This window comes from Molothrus ater (genome assembly GCF_012460135.2).
Source record: "Molothrus ater isolate BHLD 08-10-18 breed brown headed cowbird chromosome Z unlocalized genomic scaffold, BPBGC_Mater_1.1 matZ_random_MA36, whole genome shotgun sequence".
NCBI classification, from domain to species: domain Eukaryota; kingdom Metazoa; phylum Chordata; class Aves; order Passeriformes; family Icteridae; genus Molothrus; species Molothrus ater.
Window position 1 is genome coordinate 188233 of NW_026530821.1, and position 19062 is coordinate 207294.

Genomic DNA, 19062 nt, shown 5'->3' on the forward strand with positions numbered 1-19062 from the left:
CCCTTCTCAATTAACTATAGATTCAGTGGGAATCTTGAGCTCACCTTTAAAATGAGAACAGTATTTGCCTGTTTCAGATAAGAGTGAAACTGCAGAACCACATTGTGAACACGTTAGAACTGGGTTTTGAACAAATGTCAACAAAGAGAACTGGCAGAAAAGAAGCCTCATTTCAGGGGCCTCTTTATTTCATGGTGAGCAGGGAAATGGACTCTGCCTCCTAATGTCTGGAGACACACTGCCTGAGCACTTGGAATAATTTCTGTATAGAGCATGGCAACAGATCATAGAATCACAGCATGGTTTGGGTTGGAAGGGACCTTAAAGAACATCTCATTCCAATGCCTGCCATGGGGGATCTTCCACTAGGCCAAGTTGCTCAAAACTCCACCCAACCTGGCCTGGAAACAGGTGCTAAAAGTGATACGAGATCTCAAAAAAAACCACCAGAAGAAAAGGCTGGAGCTTTTGTTCTGCTCAATCACTGAGGATTTTGCCATAATCCTCAAGGGGTCCTCAGTTTCACCTCCATATTTTCACCGAGAACACCACAGCACAACAAAGCAAATTCAGCACATGAGGAACAGAGCGGTGTGTTATAAAACAGCTTATTACCTTCAATGGCAAAGGGTTTTCCCACAGTTAGGAGCTTGCAGTCAGCATCTATTGACACTTCATAATCTAACAGTGCTTTATCCATGATGAAGGCATCAAGTTTTTCTGGATCATGCCTGTATTCAACACCAAAATCAGAAACACAATCACTTCACTGTCTAAGTGACACTGAACATTTGTCTATGCAGTTTTCTGGAAAATTACTGCACGAAAACAGTGACTGCTATTTGCACATCTGCACTTAAATTGAAAACTGATTTGTATTTTGAAGGACAGCATTGTGCATGAAATGCAAACTTTGTGCATTAAAAGCAGTCAGTGTGTTTAGGACTTATTTTGCTCCCACAAAATACTATTGTTCTGAAAGACAAAAATCACTACAAAATGTTGGACTTTGACTCAATTGAAAGTGGCACAAGGCTTTAGTGGAGAAGATCAAAAATTGCTAAAGTACTGTTGCTATCTTGGTTTCTTTGTGATGTTAAACTTGGGGGATATTATAGCAAAAATCCAGAGTGATAACTTATTCAAAGGTATTTCTCCTCCTTTCTCCTTGAATATGAAGTAAATTATTTCCTTCATCCAAGCAAGGAAATCTATATTTTCTTTGTGTTGTCTTCACGAACACAATGACTGAATTTCACTAAAATAATAATATCTGAACAGCACATTTGGATAAAAATAACAGAGCAGCTGCAATGCCTGATCTCATCTGACCCCAGGACTGCACCCTCCCTTCCTGTCCCCTTAAAAGTCTGGGTGTTCTCCTGATGTGATTACTTCATTGATCTCAATCCATTTACTCCACTTTGACCCAAAGAACTGCCATGGGTCTTGATTATCAACAGGATGGATCTGGGGAAAAATATATGAACAGGAAACAACAAGAAAAAACTTCTGGTGACAAGTTCTCAGGCCATCTGCCAGGCAACTTTTAAGATAAAATGAGTGAATGATTTCAGGCTTATTACTACGTCCCATGTTTCCTGGAAGAGTTGTGTGATGCCCCAGACTGTTAAGCACAAATGTCTCTGAGGCACACTGACACCATGATTCCTTAAGCCAACAAGACTTTTATTACTTTTTACCGGTCTAGTGCTTCTTTTATTTGTTTTTATGATAAATTAAGGTTCCTCTCTGAGAACCTCCTTTCCTCCCACTGCACTGAGGAACCTCATTGGCAGCTTTTGCTTGGACTGGATGTCTTTTTCTGAATGTTTCTCACTGCCTGATGAAGGACTCCCAAGCTCAGGAACTAGCCAGGAGTTTATACACTGCCCTGGCCTGATGGCACCCCCACACCCAGGTGGGCATTCCTCCACATCACCCTTCAAGGTGATGGTCTACACTGCGTTTTTCCTCATTTCTCTTTGTATACAAAAACAAAGGCTACAAGAAGCAGCTGGGATACACTTTTGTCTTTTAAAGCAGAGCACAGATCATCAATACTTTGCTTCATGCCAGACAAAGCAGTATCATGGCACAAGCAATACTACAGAGTACCACAAACAGAAGCAAAGCTGATGATTTTTACCCTCGATGGACAAATGCAGAAATAAGAACAAGACCTGCCATACAGGTTGACTAAAGAGGTGGTGAGGGTTTTAATACCATAAATGGGTATTAATCCATTGAAGTCCCATGTTTTGTGGGACCCTCAGCACTGAGAAGGGGAGGATCAGTGGGACATGGCATCCACAGAGTGGTGATATTTTCTACATCTGTCTCTCTGTCACTGTCTCTCTCACTCTCTCTCTCTCTCGCAACATTTACTGTTAAATAAAATCCCTACTATTGACTTTGGCCTCATTTTCCCCTTAATCTGAGCATCTCCCTTTACAATTTTAATAACCAGATCATAACAAGCAGCCAGGGGGGCAGGTGTGGTGCTGTTTGCAGGGTCTCACTTCAGGTAGGCCACGCCGTCGGTGGTGGCAGGGACGTTGTAGCGCCGCATGTACTCGTGCATCTCGGGAAAGCTCTGCCTCACGTAGTCCTCCGCGCTGCTCTCCCGCACCGTGCCGAACCGGAACCCTTGGGATGGGTGGTGGAGCTGAGGAGAGCACAGGAGAGGGTTAGCAGAGCCATTTTCCTCCCATCACACCTGGTGTCTTGGCCCTAGTGTGCCGACAGCTCCTCAGAAATCTTCGGCGCTCATGGGCCTGCCCCTCTGGGTGTTTTCCTGCAGGCAGCTTCCCACCCCCCAGGAAAAGCCTGGAAAGACTTGCCAGGTGGCTAAATAGCCTGTCTGTCCAGACTCAGGGTTTCTTTACATACTGAAAATAATCCCCATGAAACACCCTGAACACCCATGTGTAGGTGTTTATTGGGATTGTCTCTAGAACAGACAATGTTTCAGGAACTGTTATGAAAAGCCTCTGGGCTGGCTACAATCCACCTTCTGGGCTCTGGGTACCCAGCAAAGGACATACAGCCTAGATTTGTTTTGTCAGAATGTTTTACTTTGTCCTTAGGGGTGAAATTTAGCCTTCTGCAGAAGGGTAGAACCCCCAGTTCATTTCTAGAAGTCTACACACCATATCACAGTTTTGGCTGCCATTGCTCACAGACAAACTGAGGACTGAAAGGTCACCAAAAAGTCTCCCCTGGCAGTGAGGAGGGAGAATTCCCCTTTGCACGGCCCAGGCTGCAACCATTGGTATACACACACAGAGTCTTTTTGCAGTTCTGTGCCCTTCTCTGAACCGACTCCACAGTCTGCAGCCACAAGGAGCCCAGTTCAGGTTTCACAGATCCCTCTTTCTGAAGTTTCTGTTTGCCTTTGGGGCATTTAGTGACTGCTGGGGGAAGTCTCAAGTTGCCATGGAGAAGTCAGGCAGCATCTTCTACTACGCCAAGCACTTCCTTGAGCTGGCCAAGAGCTGCCAAGCCACACTAATTAAAAAGCCTTCAACAATCCACCAGCCTCTAACAGGCCAAGCTTTCAGAGCACAGGAAGCCAAACAGAGCTAAGGCTAAAGCAGTCATCTGCATTTGCTTCCCAGGAAGCTCATGGACATCACAGCAGCTTGCAAAGATGATCTCACCACAGCCATGCTCTGCTTGGCAAAGACCAAGCAAAGAAGCATTCTGCCAGTCCATCTGGCCTCTGCATTATCATCTAAGCAGAACAGAGTGCAGGGCAGCACAAAGCCATAAAAAGACCTTTCCCAGTCTTCTCTTCAATGACTCCATGGATAAAAGAGTGTCTGTAGTTTTTTAAAGAACAGCAGAGGTAGGATGCAAACTCACTGTCACCCAGTTTAGTCTGAAAAGGAACAGAAAAAGGTCTTTTGGATGGTGTTTCTGCTGTCATGGAAGCTATGAATATTCTGTATTTCTGGTAATTTTTACCTGAAATTGAAAATTAAAGTGGGCAGGTGTTTACAACCTTGTGGTCTGCTGATCTGATTCCTGTGTTGCAACCTAGGAATGAGACCTGCCACTAATTCCAAGTCTGTGAGTATGGCAGAGAGTCCTGGTTTTTTTGGTGGGTTTGTTTTTGTTTTTTGTTTTTTTTTTTTTAATGTATTCTGGTGTAGATGGCTGTGGGACAAGCAATGCAGGGTGTGCATCCATCTGGAGCTGGCCATAGTGCTATGCCAGAAGGACTGTGGGCACAGAGGGAAATGTTCTTGCCCGGGAGTGTGGGAGCAGCATTCAGGTGCCAGAAGACATAAATAGCAGGAGCTGGGCTGTGACAATACATCATGGAGACTTCCAGCACAATGCTGCCAGCCCCAGTCTTGAGACCCTGAAGATGACCCGCTTAAAGAAAGAACTTGGAGTGAGGTTCATGCACTCTCTGTCCCAAGAAGATAATCTCCACAGTCAGGACTATTTTTTTTAGGTTTTATTTCTTGGCAGTTTCAGTGAAGAGACTGAAAACCCCATTAAGACCCAACACTGAACCACACTGGCATTTTCCAAGTCAACTTAGGTGCTTGTTGTGAAGTTAGTGGCCCACCTAGTGTTGCCAACTGCAGTGCAACATCTGATTGGCAGATAAAGTCTTCACTGGAACACATCTCTCACTCAGACTGTCACCAATGTCTGCATTTGGCTAATCTTTTACACCTGAATGAGAAAGGCTGGTTCAAAAACAGTAAACTACACCTCCATGCAATTTTCTACCCTAAACCCTTTACTGAGGACTGCCCACGCTTTGCTTTGTGTTGGGCATGCTGTCAATTTTCACCCCAAATGATGACAACACCAGAATGTTCATTAGATCAGAAGTCCATCTGGCTTAATATCTTGTCTCCAGCAACACCGTATGCCTGGTGGGAAGTCTTGAGAAGTCTGTACAAGGGAATTGTTCAGCCATCCCTTGTAACCAGTGCTCTACCTGCTTCTGGTAATCTCTGCTTTTTCTTAAGAATCATTATGTGTCTGCAGCTTTGTATTTGATCAAATCCTTTTATGAAGGATAAATGCTAACACTTGTTTTAACCCTCTATGTCTTTCAAGGACTTCTCTGTTCTTCTTATTGCTGCTCACCCACAGGAGGAAAAGGTTTGCTTGCAGCTCTGTGGATTGACAGTGCAAAATGCTGCCAAAAGCACTTCACTGAGGATTTGCTAAGAATGCTAAGGGTTACTTGCTTCAACAGAAGATAAAAACTTCAGGATGGAAACAAGACTCATCACTTGTCATTGCTGCTTTCTTACCTTCTGTAGCCCTCACCTGGGAAGATTATGTGACAAGATGGAAACCACAAATATCTGTGTCCTGACAGGATAGGTAAATACCATAGTCTTGCTCTGAATATTGCCTTATTAGTTGTCTCTTTTTTCTGATCTTTTCTGTTTCTCATGCTCTCTATCTTTTGTCTTATGTTTTGAAAGCCCTATACTGAAAGAGTCTTTCTGTTTTCTATAAACCAACAATGGAACGCTAATGCCTAGGGCTTCAGAGAAATCATAAAGTCTGAAAAATCAGCATTTGAAGAATCAAGAATGGATTCTATGTATTTTTTTTAACTTGTAATTCAGGGGAGGCACTTACTTACATTTATACCAGTAATTGCAAATATAAAGACCAGCTTACTAGAAGAAATAGCTGTTGAAATCAGAGTAATTTCTGCTATGTGGATTCTCTATTTCTGTGTATATACTGTATTTTTCAATTCAGCATTCAGTGTCAGAGGTGAATAACCACTACAAAGCAGGTAAAGAGCACTAGGAAATGCTGACACTTTTGTATCCAGAGCGCCTGGAGGTTTGCCAGTGACTCCAGCACAATTAAAAATAAATCAATGCAATAATTGCAGATCCATCTGCAGACATGAGTTTTCTTGGCATTTGGCTTAGATAGCCTTACAAAGTCCCTCCAAATTCGGACATCTGTGGCTGTAAGAAATGGAAAGAACAAGGTTTGTTCAGACCTGGAAAAGGCTCTGAGGTAACAGTGGAGTTTATGCACCCTCTGTCCCAAGAAAATCATCACCACAATTGTCCTGGCTTGATAATTCATTGAACAAGATATGAGGATTGTCATGGGTATGGATATTGCAAAATAGCAGTATGTAAAATAAGGTTATTTAAATTTCTTTGACAATCAGATCATTGAATCACAGAATCATTAAGGCTTAAAAGACCCTAAAGATCAGACCCAAACCACTAAGCCAACACTGCTGAGCCCATCTCTAAAATACACCCCCAAGAGCCACATCTACAGGTCTTTTAAACTCCTCTACAGATGATGACTTCACCACTTCCCTGAGCAGCCTGTTCCAATGCCCGACAACCCTTTTGGTGAAGAAATTTTCCCTGGATCTCTCTTCTGAAGATCCATTTGCATTTATCAAGCAACCAGCCCTTTGAGTGTTATCTGGCAAGGCCACTGCAGCCAACTGCAGCTGGCTGTGAGCCTCAGCAGGGAAAAACCAACAGCCTGGGCAGTCCAACAGCAAGGGTAAGAATATGTCAATTGAGTAGCTCTGATAAAAGCTATTAACTGCTAATGTATTTTAATATTTTATTTTTTAGAAGCTAAAAGGGGTTGAAAACTTATTTAGTGCTGCTGGTTAGTGGCTCTCCAAAAAAGGGGTGACAGCTCCAGCAGCCAACAGTATAGTTTTTACATCTCAAGTACTGGAGATCATGGATTTCCTAGCAGTGAACTGTTTTATACCGAAGCAATGGTGTATATCATGAGGGGCCATTCTTTAGGTGCACCCCAAATTTTAGAACCAGCTCCACACTTTACTGTAAGGGAGCTGTTGCACATGAAGTTGTGATGAGGCATGTGGTGATATCCCATTTGGACCTGGTTTAGTGTTTGGGGCAGACTCAAGAGATGAGTGAGACATGGAGCCAGAGGGGCCTGAGCACTTGAGCACTGAGTGCTTGGATTTTACAGGTTCAGGGCTGTGGAATGCCAAGACCAGATGATCTTGCTGTACAGGACAGGGACAGATGGCTCAGGAGCATGTTCCATCTTCTGTGAAGGCAGCAATCTTGAGAGGAAGGACTAGGACATGCTGCTGGGAAGTAGAGGATGCAGATGCAGGAGAAAGGCTAAAGAGCTGTTATTTCTGGAACTGGTGTCCCTGTGAACACTGCTGTCCCTGTGACACTTCTCAGGACAATATCTACTGTAGGACACATGGATTGTGCCCAGCATTTCCAAGAACGAGTCTCACTGCTGAAGAAAATGTATCATGGATAAGGAAAAAAACAAGAGGCACTGTGTAAGAAAACAAAGGGAAATGTGAATGCTGCCAAGCACTGAGGAGGTGAAATGGCTGTTGGGTCCCTTGAGACAGGGAGGCCATGAGGTGTTTAAGAAAACACCAGAGCTTTACAGCACATTCAACTTCTCTAACAGCGCCAGGACAAGCTTTGGGACTTCCCAGAGTTTTCTGTGCCTTGCATAACACGGTGCTCCCAGACAAATGATGTTTGTGCTTCTTGCTGCTGAAAGCAAACACTGCAGTTACCAGTTCCTTCAGCTTAGCCCCTTACTTCCAGACATCCTTGGTTTCTGTTTGCTGTTGTTAAAACATCTGCTGAGTGGGAAGCGGAGAACTTGTGTTTTTTGGGAAGATGTTGAGACGAATTGGGCATCTGCATACATCTATGGCTTGGGGTGCCAATTATGCATGAAAACACCAACATGATAAACATCAATGTGATGAAACCACAGCAGCAGAAACAGGAAAACATGATCCTGAATGACAGCGGTTTTGCATAACTTGGCACATTCCATTTTATGTAATGCATTGCCATTGCACTCAATGCTGTCAGCTGGGGAGAACACCTAAATGCCAACTTGAAAGGAAACAGGCCCAGAAATCTCCAGTGCAGGCTGGGATTTAAAACTGAAAATGCAGCAGTTAACCTTGGCACACTCAAGGCTGTGGTACTGTGGGGTTTTGAGGTCTTTCTAGCAGGTTCTGGCTTTTGTATGACTTTTCAGTGCTGCAAAACCAAATTATTTACCTCAAGCACTTTTCCCCCCTTGATGCCCTGGTTTAGTTTAGTATCATTTTGAGGTTGACATCCCATTCAGTTGTTATTTATTTTTGCAGTAAGAGTCCAGATACAGAAAATTATGGTCTCAGGTCCACAAAGTAGGCAGTAGAATATTGCCTGCTGATCCCATGGAGTTTGAACTTGCTGGGACCTGCGAGGAGACAAGGAACATCTAAACAGAGCAGCTATTGGGAAGGGAAATTGTGGCTATTTTCTACAAGCAATGGTGTAACTGAAATCTAGGAAATTGATTGATGGGGGGCAGCAGCTGCCTCACTGAGTCTGGCTGAGAAGAGTTCTGTGAAATGGGACTGGAGGAAAAATGCTTTGGGAACTCCATTTCTAATCACGATCTCAATTCACGAGAAGCATTTCATCATTCATTCTGTTGGCCTCTTCAGTGCCCAAATTCAACTCCATGAATTATTTTTTTTTGCTGGAAATGAGAAAAAGGCAACCCAGTATGTAGCTAAGGGCAGCGCCAGTGACCACTTACTTCAGTGACAGAGCTAATGTTTAGCTTTTACCCCTACCCATAAAGGTGCTTTTTAATTTAAATAGGGTATAGAAATGAGAAACATGGCTGAAAGCAATGTTCCTAACTTTTATAACAACTTCTGAGGAAAAACTATGGTGTAAAAAGTTTTAGTAGCTTGCTTCCACAACAGTGCTGGTTACCTGTTATAACACCAAGTGCAGTGTTTAATGGGCACCTTGTTATCAGCAGAATTGCCAGCATGATCTCTGCCAGGCAACTACTCCAGAATCTTAAAAATCTGCTCAGTTTCAGCTCCTAATCACTAGAAAAAGACAGCATTAGTTAAAGGACTGATGTGGTTTTAGAAATCTGCTGTTTTACAACGATATTTCTGTCTCTCACACATAAAGCAGTCGTATTTTACTTCACCTTATGTAACCCACACATTTAGGTGGTTTCCCAGCCACCAATAGATTTCCCATAGCCCAATGAGAAAATATAAGCAATTGGAAGTGATACGCAAAATTTCAGGGGAAAGTGAACAAAACAAATGAAATAATAGTAATAAAAAAAAAATCCCAACCACAAACCAATATAAAACTATTCATGGGCTTTCCCTTCTTATCTGCAGGAGTTTTTGAAAACTAACTAGTGAAACTAACTAGTGAATATTTATGGGGTGCAGAGGGAGATGAAAGAAAATTATTCACAGTGAAGCACATGAATTTCAGATTTTAGCAGATGAAAATTCACAGCTCAACTTCTGGAAGTGGAGGTTTTGATCAGGAACTGTCCTACGTGTTCAGGCTTCGGAAGCCGGGAGGTTCCCAGGCCCTCCAGGAGAGGGTGTTTGCAGAATACATTTGAATCAACACTTTCGCTTCTCTGCTGCGAAAAGTGTCGGTGGAGCTGATTCTTTCCTTGTCAGGATAATGACAGATTTCCTTAAAATTCTGTCACTTTGAATCCAGCTCAGAGAGGTCATTAGTTCCCATAAAACCTGACAGCTGCACTGAAGTCAATGAGCAGCTTCAATCTGGACGTAAGTGCAGAGTCCACTGCTGACAGTTTATTCTCCTCACTGCAACAAGGGAATATGTGAAAGGAAACTGTGACTTAGGTCTCTGCTCAAAAATGTGAATCTTTGTGTTCATGGTCCCTGTGTGAGCACTGATAATTAAATATAGGTCTGCTCTGCTCCTTTGTGTGTTGGAAAAGCTGTTCAGCTCAGGGATGAGACGGGACTAGATCTGTGGTTAATTTCTGAGGGTTGCCCTTATGATTCAGATGCTGGGCAGTGCAAAAAGCTCTGTAAGAAGAGCACTCTGGAGAATACAAACTTGCAGGTGTGTTTATCCCTGTTTCTTAATAGCTTTCTAAGAGTTTTCTGGACAGAGCAATCTCAAAGCTGTGATTTATTCTGGGAGAGCTGAGGACTGTAAGGTAGAAAGTGTAAAATATTGTAAGAAAAATGGATAGACTGAGGGAAAAGAAGGGATGTAATTCCCAAAATGCAGTAGACCACTGCTTCCAATTCCATTTCAGCAGAAAGCAGCTGTAAAGATGTTCCAGATAGAGTCACTTCCTCCAGCATGTTCTCCTGCTTGCTCCCTGTAAAATGTGGCTAATGCACTGTCAGGCAGGTGAAATCCTTTTCAAATTACAAGCAAGTGAAGAAGAGCTGTGTGGCTGAGAACATGTTCCAGCTACCAAAGAGATACCAAAGAAGATTTCGGTTAGAGAATTCCTCTTGTCTTTCCATCCTGAGTCTCCAGCCTCTGGAGGAAAAGCTATCACAGATTTCTACAAACATCTGAGGGCGGGAGAAAGAAATCTAATGTGGCAGCAACTTTAAGTAGGTAGTTTACCATCTTCAAAAACACTGTCTTTAAAATCCTTTTTCTTAAAAATTTCTTCTGCTCCACCTGTTGCCGGTTGAAGGTCAGTCCTCCCACCCCCTGGCCATGTGGCAACTGTCCCCTGGGTGCCAGGGCTGGAAACAGTCCTCTGCCTAAACCTGTAAGGCAGGAGTAACGCTCTGTGCTTTCCAGGAAAGGAATAAACAATGGGTTTGTGTTGTAAAGGGGTTGTGAGTAACCAGGATGAAGAGGTTTCCAATTGTAGGAAACTGTAGGTGGAACTGTCTACCTGCGCTGCCCTCATTTCTGCAACACACTATTTGCTATTTGCTTTGGATTCAAGAGCATCAAATGAAGGGAAATCAGAGGGAGTCCTGTGTTACAGACAGATCCAACATGGGAACAGAAAGGGATTTTTTTTTCCTTCTTGGAATCAGTGAGGAATGTGTTAAGCATGAAGTGTAAATGAAAAATTACGGCCGTATTTGGATACCCTGGCTTCTTGCACAGTGAAATACAGACACTAGTATTTGACTTTACCTGGTGTTCAGTCAAATCTTAATGCACGCAGTGAAAACCCCTATTTCTTCCAGAGGACTTGGACTGTTGTCATCCCTGAAATCCAGTGGATCAGTGCAGGACTTCTGTCTCCACGAGGGTGAGCCAGACTAGCACTCTGGTCTCTGTAGATCACCATGGCTGTGACTTTTGTGAACAGAAATAAACATTCTCCATGCTGCTAAGTCAGCTATGCAATGACCTTCCACCTGTCAGGTGATAGGATCAGCTTGTGCACCTTCACTGTTCTCTGCTACTTTTTGCCAGTTACTTCAGTAACTTGTAATTCTCCACTTGCATTATTTCTTGCAAGGGTCTGAACCCCATCTATGATGCAGGTGCTATTTCTGGTGGTGGGCTCACTTTCCTTTTTTCAAAATATATTATGACATTTAGGTATTTAGGTATTTAGCTTGAGAATGAGAAACTGACCCCCACATAGATGTGAAAATGCTAAAACATATTAATTCCTTCTGGTGCTTGAAGAAAAACCTTCATGACCTGCACTACTCGGAATGAAGACAGCAGAACCTCCTCTCTTCCACACCTACCCCTAAATTCTTTGTCTGAAACAATGAGGGGAGGTGAGGAGTGGCCAGGGCAGCCAGTGATAGTGAGGCAGTGTGTGTAGGTGAAGACCTCAAGCAGTAAAGGTTAATATGCAAAGATAACAAAAAGATAATTGTTGGCAAGAAGGCATAAAGAAAAGTGTTTCATCAGGAAAGGAAACTTGATTTGCAGAACACTGCAGGCATTGTCTGATAAAATGGGTATCAGAACGAAGCAGATCTGAGCTGGACAGATTCTGAACCTCCAAAGATGTAACTTTAACAAGAAATCTTTAATGAGGTGATGGGGAAGTTAAACAAGTCAAGTGTTCACCACCATAAATTGCATGGGGAAGCTAAAGAAGTCAAGATTGCACCTCCATAAATTCCAGGTGCCTTTCATTCCTCTATGAGACAGCCTTGCAATTCTTTTTTTCTGGCTGGAGCTTGATACTCAATTTTGCCTTTGTCTGAGAGTTTTTCACTTTCCTCTCTGTGACACTGAAAGTCTTTTTGAGTTCAAATCCTTCACTTACTCATTAATACTCAGAAAGGCACCATGTATTAATTATCAGGCTGTGATGCTGTGAATCATGACCTTCCTGTGCCCAGTAATTCCTGCACAGAAGCACATGCTCTGTAGTTTCTTCTTTTAGTTGTGAAAAGAGCCCTGTGGTCCTGTACAAATACTAAACCCCATGGCAGCAATAAGATTTTTTTAAATTCCACTGAGTTTGTAACTTGATTTTTTGCTATACAATTTAATGCATTTAATGCATATTTAAATAAATGCTACTTTATTATCTATTTAACACATACAGTTCAAGTAGTGCCCTTATAATGATTCATCTCAGGCTGCTGCAGTGAAAGACCACAGCAGTAATTTGCATTAGTGTAATTCCTACAAAAATTCCTTTTTCAGGAAGAAAATTTACCAATAAACACACAACAGTTCTGGCCTCACCTAAAAATTGCTGAACTTGATGGAAAATATCATTAAAAGAAGGAGTATTTGAATCATGCCTCTAATTAGGGACAACATATAGAGTGGCTTGACCTTTCTTTTCCTTTGATTTGATGTTGCTAAAGCTCATCTGCAGTTGCTTACCAGTTTTTTTTCTGGACAGTTTTAATACAAATAACACAAAGTATTCATTATATATATGATATAATAAGGGCCATAAGGCTTCTAACTGAGATGCTCATAAATCAGAAATGAGAGCTTGCACCCTCATATTTTATATATCTAGATACAAATATCTGGGTGGTTGCACATACTGAATTCCTGATTAACAAAACCTCAGAAATACCTTGCCTGGATCACTCAGAGTACTTAGTTTTGTAATAAAGATGTGGCCACCGCATAAGAGCAAGTCTTCAGGCACTGAACTGGGAGAAGATCAGAGATTTCTGGGGACTAATCCCAATGCACACCAAGGCTGTTTGAAGGACTTGCTGGGTGGACCTTGCCAGAATGACTGTAGGTGACTGCAGTGTATTTCTTGGGGCACTTTGCATTTTTTTGTGAGTTTTGGAAACACCATCATTCACGGCAGAGAGAAGGAGGCACTTCCAGGGAATGATTTAGGTGATCTTTTCCTGAAGCCAGTTCCTTAAGAGCAGCCTACCTGTACAAATATAACTGTAAAGATATAGTAGACTGACCAATAATATCTTATCTTTTCTTTGTGGGCATGTAAAGTTAGGAGAGACAATGCAGTGAAATTGCTGGTGATGGGACATAAAGAAGTAGCCCTTTTTTTGTTAAATGAAGCTAAATACGTTCAATATTTTATGTCAAAATATAACGCAGAAAGGAACTTTGCCACTGCCAAGAGGTGTTTTCGAAGGTATAGTGATGCAGGGTAGTAAAAACATAACCACAGTAAATGGCTACTTAAGTGTGTAGTAAAGATGGGAAAGAAAAGCTGTCAGATGTCACAAAAATCACAATGGGTGGATAGCGCCCAAAACCCTCATTAAATTGTTGAAAGAACAACACTTTTTGCAGAAAAGAAGGCCAGGTGTTGGACTACCTTATGCAAAATCTGCCCAGCTCCTCTCCCTTCTACTCCTGTTTGCTTCCATCGTAGCATGTTCGAAATATTTCTTCTGCACTATGGGCTTCCAGAATTCTTTTGCCTCAGATCACCTGAACTATCCAGCACACTCAGGACACCATGGTGCATCTCCACTACGTGTTCTTGCATGAAAAACCCAAAAAGGGACCCATGCAGGTCCCTTTGACACTAAAAAAACTCCACTCTCTGGGGGATCCTGCAGAATCACCTGCCATGAACTGCTCTGCAGAGTAAAATATCTTCTTTCTAGGACTTACACATGGCTGTACCAAAGAGTGAAATACATATAAATGAGCAACTTGGTGGAGGGTATCCCTCCCTATGGCAGATGGGGGGAACAAGGTGGTTTTTAATGCCTCTTCCAACACAAACCATTCTGTAATTCTGTGATCAGACCATCCCCAAGGCAGGCTCCTGGTCTGCATGCCTGGCGGAGGAATATCTGAACCTTGGAAAGAACTCAGCTCTGGCTGAGTACCTGGCTGCTGGGCACTCTGACAAAGAATAATGGTATAATATTTTTGTGCAAACTAAGAGGTGACATTAGAAGAAAAAGTGAGATGAGCCTGTGTGATTCAGATGAGAGAAGAGATAAGAATAGAGGAAATTATACAAATACAATGCTTTTTCTCTATGTCCTCTGTCTATAGACAAGCTTTTAAACTTCTTTGCCACACACTGTAGACAGTTTCTTAAGGGGGATTCAGGACATGGATGCATGCTCCATCTGGGCAGCCAGCACATTTATCCTGTAGCTATCCTGTCTCCTTGTCCTCAAACAGGAGGCTGATCGCGTGCCAGTGGACACAAAAACAGTATTTGTCAGTTTCCACTGGCAAGAGATGATGTCTAAAACGTGTACAGTTAGAAAATAAGGGGGGAGGGGGCAGCTCTGGCCCCAAACCACCCATTTTCTTAGAAGAATTAGATTTTAAGGTGTCAGAACATTGCTTCAAGATCTCAACAACCTGGTGTACCTCCTAGGAAAGGGGGCAGCCACCTTTGATGGACACTGCAGGAGTGTGGCTTTAGTGATCTGCCCTGGTTAAGACTCTTACACAGAAAATACATGGCAAGTTCCCCAAATTCAAGACACATTCCAGTAAATTAATTCTCATTCCTCACACTGCTTTCCTTCTGCTCTGGTTCCTGTCTCGCTGGCTGTTCCTCCTTTCAGCAGCTTGATGATATTTCTATACTCTCTTCTATATCATTAGTGCATTTAAAGGTCCAACTGAGATAGCTCTAATTCTGTCCTTCCTGACTGTTCACAACCTTAGATGGGATTTGCCATTTATGGCTGACAGCCTGAAGAAATTACATGTCTTACATCACCTCGAGAAAGCTGCTTCTCTATTTTGGGCTTTGTTTCTTAAATAAATTTCAAAAGCACAGTACAAAGGACACATGCATACTGAAAGCAGCAGAAGGATGTTTAGAAGTATATTTAAATTAAAAATGTTATTTCTCTCTCCTGCTGCCTTCTTTTTGAAATGAGTCTCCACCACTAAAAAGAAAGAGGTAAATATATCTGGGAAGAAAAACCCAAGCATAACATCTTTTAGTCACATAAAAAATGCTTTAAGTAACCAACTAAAGTGGTGCCTGTAAATGTGTGACTGCTGTGGCCCAAATATTTCCTAAACCTAAGCTTTAACTCTTAGAGAGAACTTTGAATAGCCATAGCTCAGGCTCTTGTGTGAACAAGGTTAAACCAGTGCACTTTCTATTACAACTACTCTTTCAGACTAAGACTTTGGAGGCAAATGCATGAATGACACACACAAAACTACTCTGCAGCTCATGCAATGGCAGGCAATCTTCTTTCCTAAAATCTGTGTAGTCTTATTCCTATGATGGGAGCTGGTAACTACTCAGAGGCTTAGATTCATTCCATAAAGCAGGGAAATGCTTTTCTAGGAAAGGCTAGTAATCCCACTGAGGTAATGGAATCACTGAGGCTACTAACCAGGAGTCATCAGTGTTTCTGTTCTGGACTAAGATCTGTGTCTGCAGCACCTGACACGCTTCAATGTTCTGCACTAAGCTTCAACAGCACAGATTTAGAATAATTTAATTTTCCTTGGGGCTGCAAGAATTTTCCAACACCTGTTTTAAAAACATTGCATGTGGTCACAGGAGTGAGGCTGAAAAATAGGATGTAATCTGATGCAATTTGATGGATGAGGAGATGCCCATGCAAAGGTAGAAGACTAAACTAATTTTTCAAACTAATGTTGTGGCTTCACACAATGGTGTAACAGAGATATCCCTGGAGCTGGGGAAATTCAGCTGAAACCTCTCATCTGCTTCTTCAGAATGCTTTGAGTAAATCATATATAATGGACTTCTATGGCTTGTATTGATCAAGATATTAATGCAATATTTATGATATTTTTTGTTGGGAGGGGAATGGAAGATTATTAGAAGCAATTTGCTTTAAGCCATAAATCAATTTTGGAGCACATTGGGTGAGCCACAAAACTGTTGTTCTTTGTTTATAACATTTTTTGGTAGAAACCATCTTATTAACACTGCAGGGAGTGAGTCAGGCACTGCTCTTGCACAGTTAAAACTGTCTGGTCATCAGCCTGACTGTGAGGTTTCACTAACGGAACAGATGGAGCCTGGCCTTTGTTGTCTGGAGGGGCATATGTACCATTTATCCACTCAGTTTACAAAAGCAAGATGTATGCCCTGTTCTTGTGTTATTAAAGTTACTTTTTTATAGTGGAACAATCTAACAGTTCAGTCCCTTGAGACAAACACATGGTGGATGGTTTCTGTACCAGCAGTTAGGTCACGAGTACAAAACTGGGTAATACAATCACACCTTCACTGCAGAAAGTGCCACATGAGCAAGGGAAATCTGCTGCTGCCATTGTGTCCCTTGGAGTGGCTGCTGGGTGCAGAGGATGCTCTGGTGTCACCTGCAGCCATTCATTCTCTCTAAAAGCCATTCTGCCCCTTGCTTTCCTGATCACTACTTAGTGACAAATAAATTAGGCGTAGTCTTAGAAAAGGACTGGACTAAAATTCCAACTGAAGCCCTCTTGGGAAGGGGGAGAGAGCAGGTGGAGGAAGTTCTGGAAAGTCTGAGTTCTTTGCAGATGGGTTGTCTACAACATGCTCATCTCCTCCCATGATGGCTCCCCAGCAGAAACTGCACTGCAAATCAAATGCCTGACTACTTATAAAGTGAATTCTTCTGTTTTGAAGCATAAGGCAGGATTTTTCAAAATATTTCAGTTCTGCTATGTTTCATTTAGCATTCATGGGGAATTTTGCCAGCACTGCCTTTGCCAGCAGCATTATGACCAGTGAAATACTTGAAAAATCCTACCTAGAGAGGATCAGTGGTTTCGTCTCGTTCTGTGAAGTTGTTTTGTTTGAGTAGATTTCAGGATGGTCTGGGTCATCCAACTGATTTAAACAAGTCCCATCAAAGGGAACTTGGAACTGAACTCAAATCCTTAATCTTCAGGTAGAACCAACTATTCTTTGCAGTGGACAGTATCAGAATACTTCATCTTTCTCCTCACCTTCAATCTTTTAAATCCTTCCCCCTACACTCTTATGGGTGTTTAAAGGTCCTATCTCACTGAACTTTCCTCCTGAAATGCCACCAGGTTGTAAGTAATTGCAACCACAGTTTTCCACAAAGATTACTTTCTGATTTTGTTAGAAACCATAAATTATGCAGCAGTGAATTTTGAATGAAGAAAAGGCTGAGTTAATAACAACAGACATGCTTTACCTTTGGGTCATGTATTCCAGAAAGTTCTTCATAGATCTTCTCTCCCACCATGACAGCAGCTAGGTTGGCTGTGTATGTCGACAGGCAAAACAAGCAGAAAATAGCCCAGAGATTCATTAAAAACCTTCCAGTCCAGCACTTTGGGGGTTTGATGGCAGCTGTTCTTCCAAACAGGATTGCGTAGCAGACATTGAGGGCAGAGGAGAAGGAGAACACTTTGTTCCTGTTCCTTCCCCTAGGGGTCATTCCAAAAGGACTTTTCCACTCATACAAGGTGAGGAATACAGCTGTGATGTGAAGAGCAACAAATATCCCCAGCCACATAGTCCAGTGAAGTGGCCACATAAAGGCTCCAATAGGAGCTGCAGTGTCTTTGGTCCTCACCAAAATCCCCAAGCTGGTTGAAAAGAAAGGGCTGGTGAAATCAATCACTTGGCTTCGGGCAGTGTTGATGCTGAATGATGTCACTGCCATGTGAGCTGTACCAGCAAGAAGGTCTCCCACCAGCCCAGTCCAGTGGCCATTCTTCCAGGCACCGTATTTTCCATCCCCAACAATGTACAAGTCAAAATCAAAATTCATATCCTCAGCCAGCTTCTCCAGCAGGTCAATGCAGTAGCCATAGCAGCACTTCTTCAGCTCATTGGGCACGGTGTCATTGCCCCCTTGGAGGGTTTCAAACAGGTTGTCCAGCACACCTGAATCATTGGTCAGTGGGTCCAGGCACAGCTGCCCTGCTGGGCAAAGACCTTCATCATCTACATCCCTTGTGAAGACAAAGGGATGCTCAATCAGAGTCACCACCCTCAGGTGCAGCCGGGTGGGGTGTTGCATGTGACTTTTGTGTCTCTGTGCCTGTTCTGGCCATATCCCATAGTCCATGATGATCTTCCCTTCTTGCCAGCTCCCCAGGCGTGTCCACATTGGATTTCCAACGGGGTCATGCTGCAGATTCCAGATGAAGAAATTATTTTCTGAGCTGACAATGGATGAGCCCTTTACCTTAATGTGGCCACTGAGACCATCAAAAGTTGTGTTGGCTAAAAACCTGTTGGAGAGAGAAAGCAAAGGAGTCAGAAGCAGACAGGTGAATCATGAATTTGTGTTGAAGAGAGTAGATGGGGATGTTGCTGAACACCTGGACCATTAAAAGAACATAGATCCTATGGTACAATCAACCAGCCACATAATTTATGACTAAATTATATAGGGCTCCCCTACTATCTAATGCAAATGAAAACTCCTCAGGAAAGATGCATTTTTTTATTTACTAGAAAAAATGAGTAGAAGAACAGTAATTTTTTCAGCTACCTTTGCCTCACAAACTGATGAAATACAGGTTAGTTCTAAGCTGAACTCACCAGATCTGCTGTCACTTTCCTAGATAAAAATATATATGAAAATGGAAGAGTGGAAATTATGTATGAAATGTCCTTCCAAGAAAAATGCTATAATCTCAGTAAGATCTAGCTTACATAAGAGGGGCTACTGAAGTGCTGTCAACAGCTTTCAAGCACTCTCAAGTGAACCAATCTGGATTCAAAAATGCAAATTTGGCATTGGTAAATCACTGTTAGACACTTCAGAATAAAGTAAAGGAAGAAAGTGAAAGATGGTTGCTCTAGGACAGTCAGTTTGAATTCTTACCAAAAAAAACCTGAAAAAGCAGTTTTTAAAAAAAATGTGCA

General features: G+C 42.4%; 1 protein-coding gene across 1 annotated transcript in view; it reads right to left on the reverse strand.

The window, feature by feature from the left end:
- Positions 1 to 19062, reverse strand: part of GRIN3A (glutamate ionotropic receptor NMDA type subunit 3A) — a 67880-nt gene that overhangs the window by 18153 nt on the left and 30665 nt on the right. The window contains exons 3-5 of the mRNA XM_036403364.1: positions 17375 to 18422; positions 2523 to 2668; positions 616 to 731 (exon numbers count right to left, since the gene is read on the reverse strand). Coding sequence (XP_036259257.1) covers positions 616 to 731; positions 2523 to 2668; positions 17375 to 18422 — 1310 coding nt within the window. The remainder of the gene's footprint in view (positions 1 to 615; positions 732 to 2522; positions 2669 to 17374; positions 18423 to 19062) is intronic.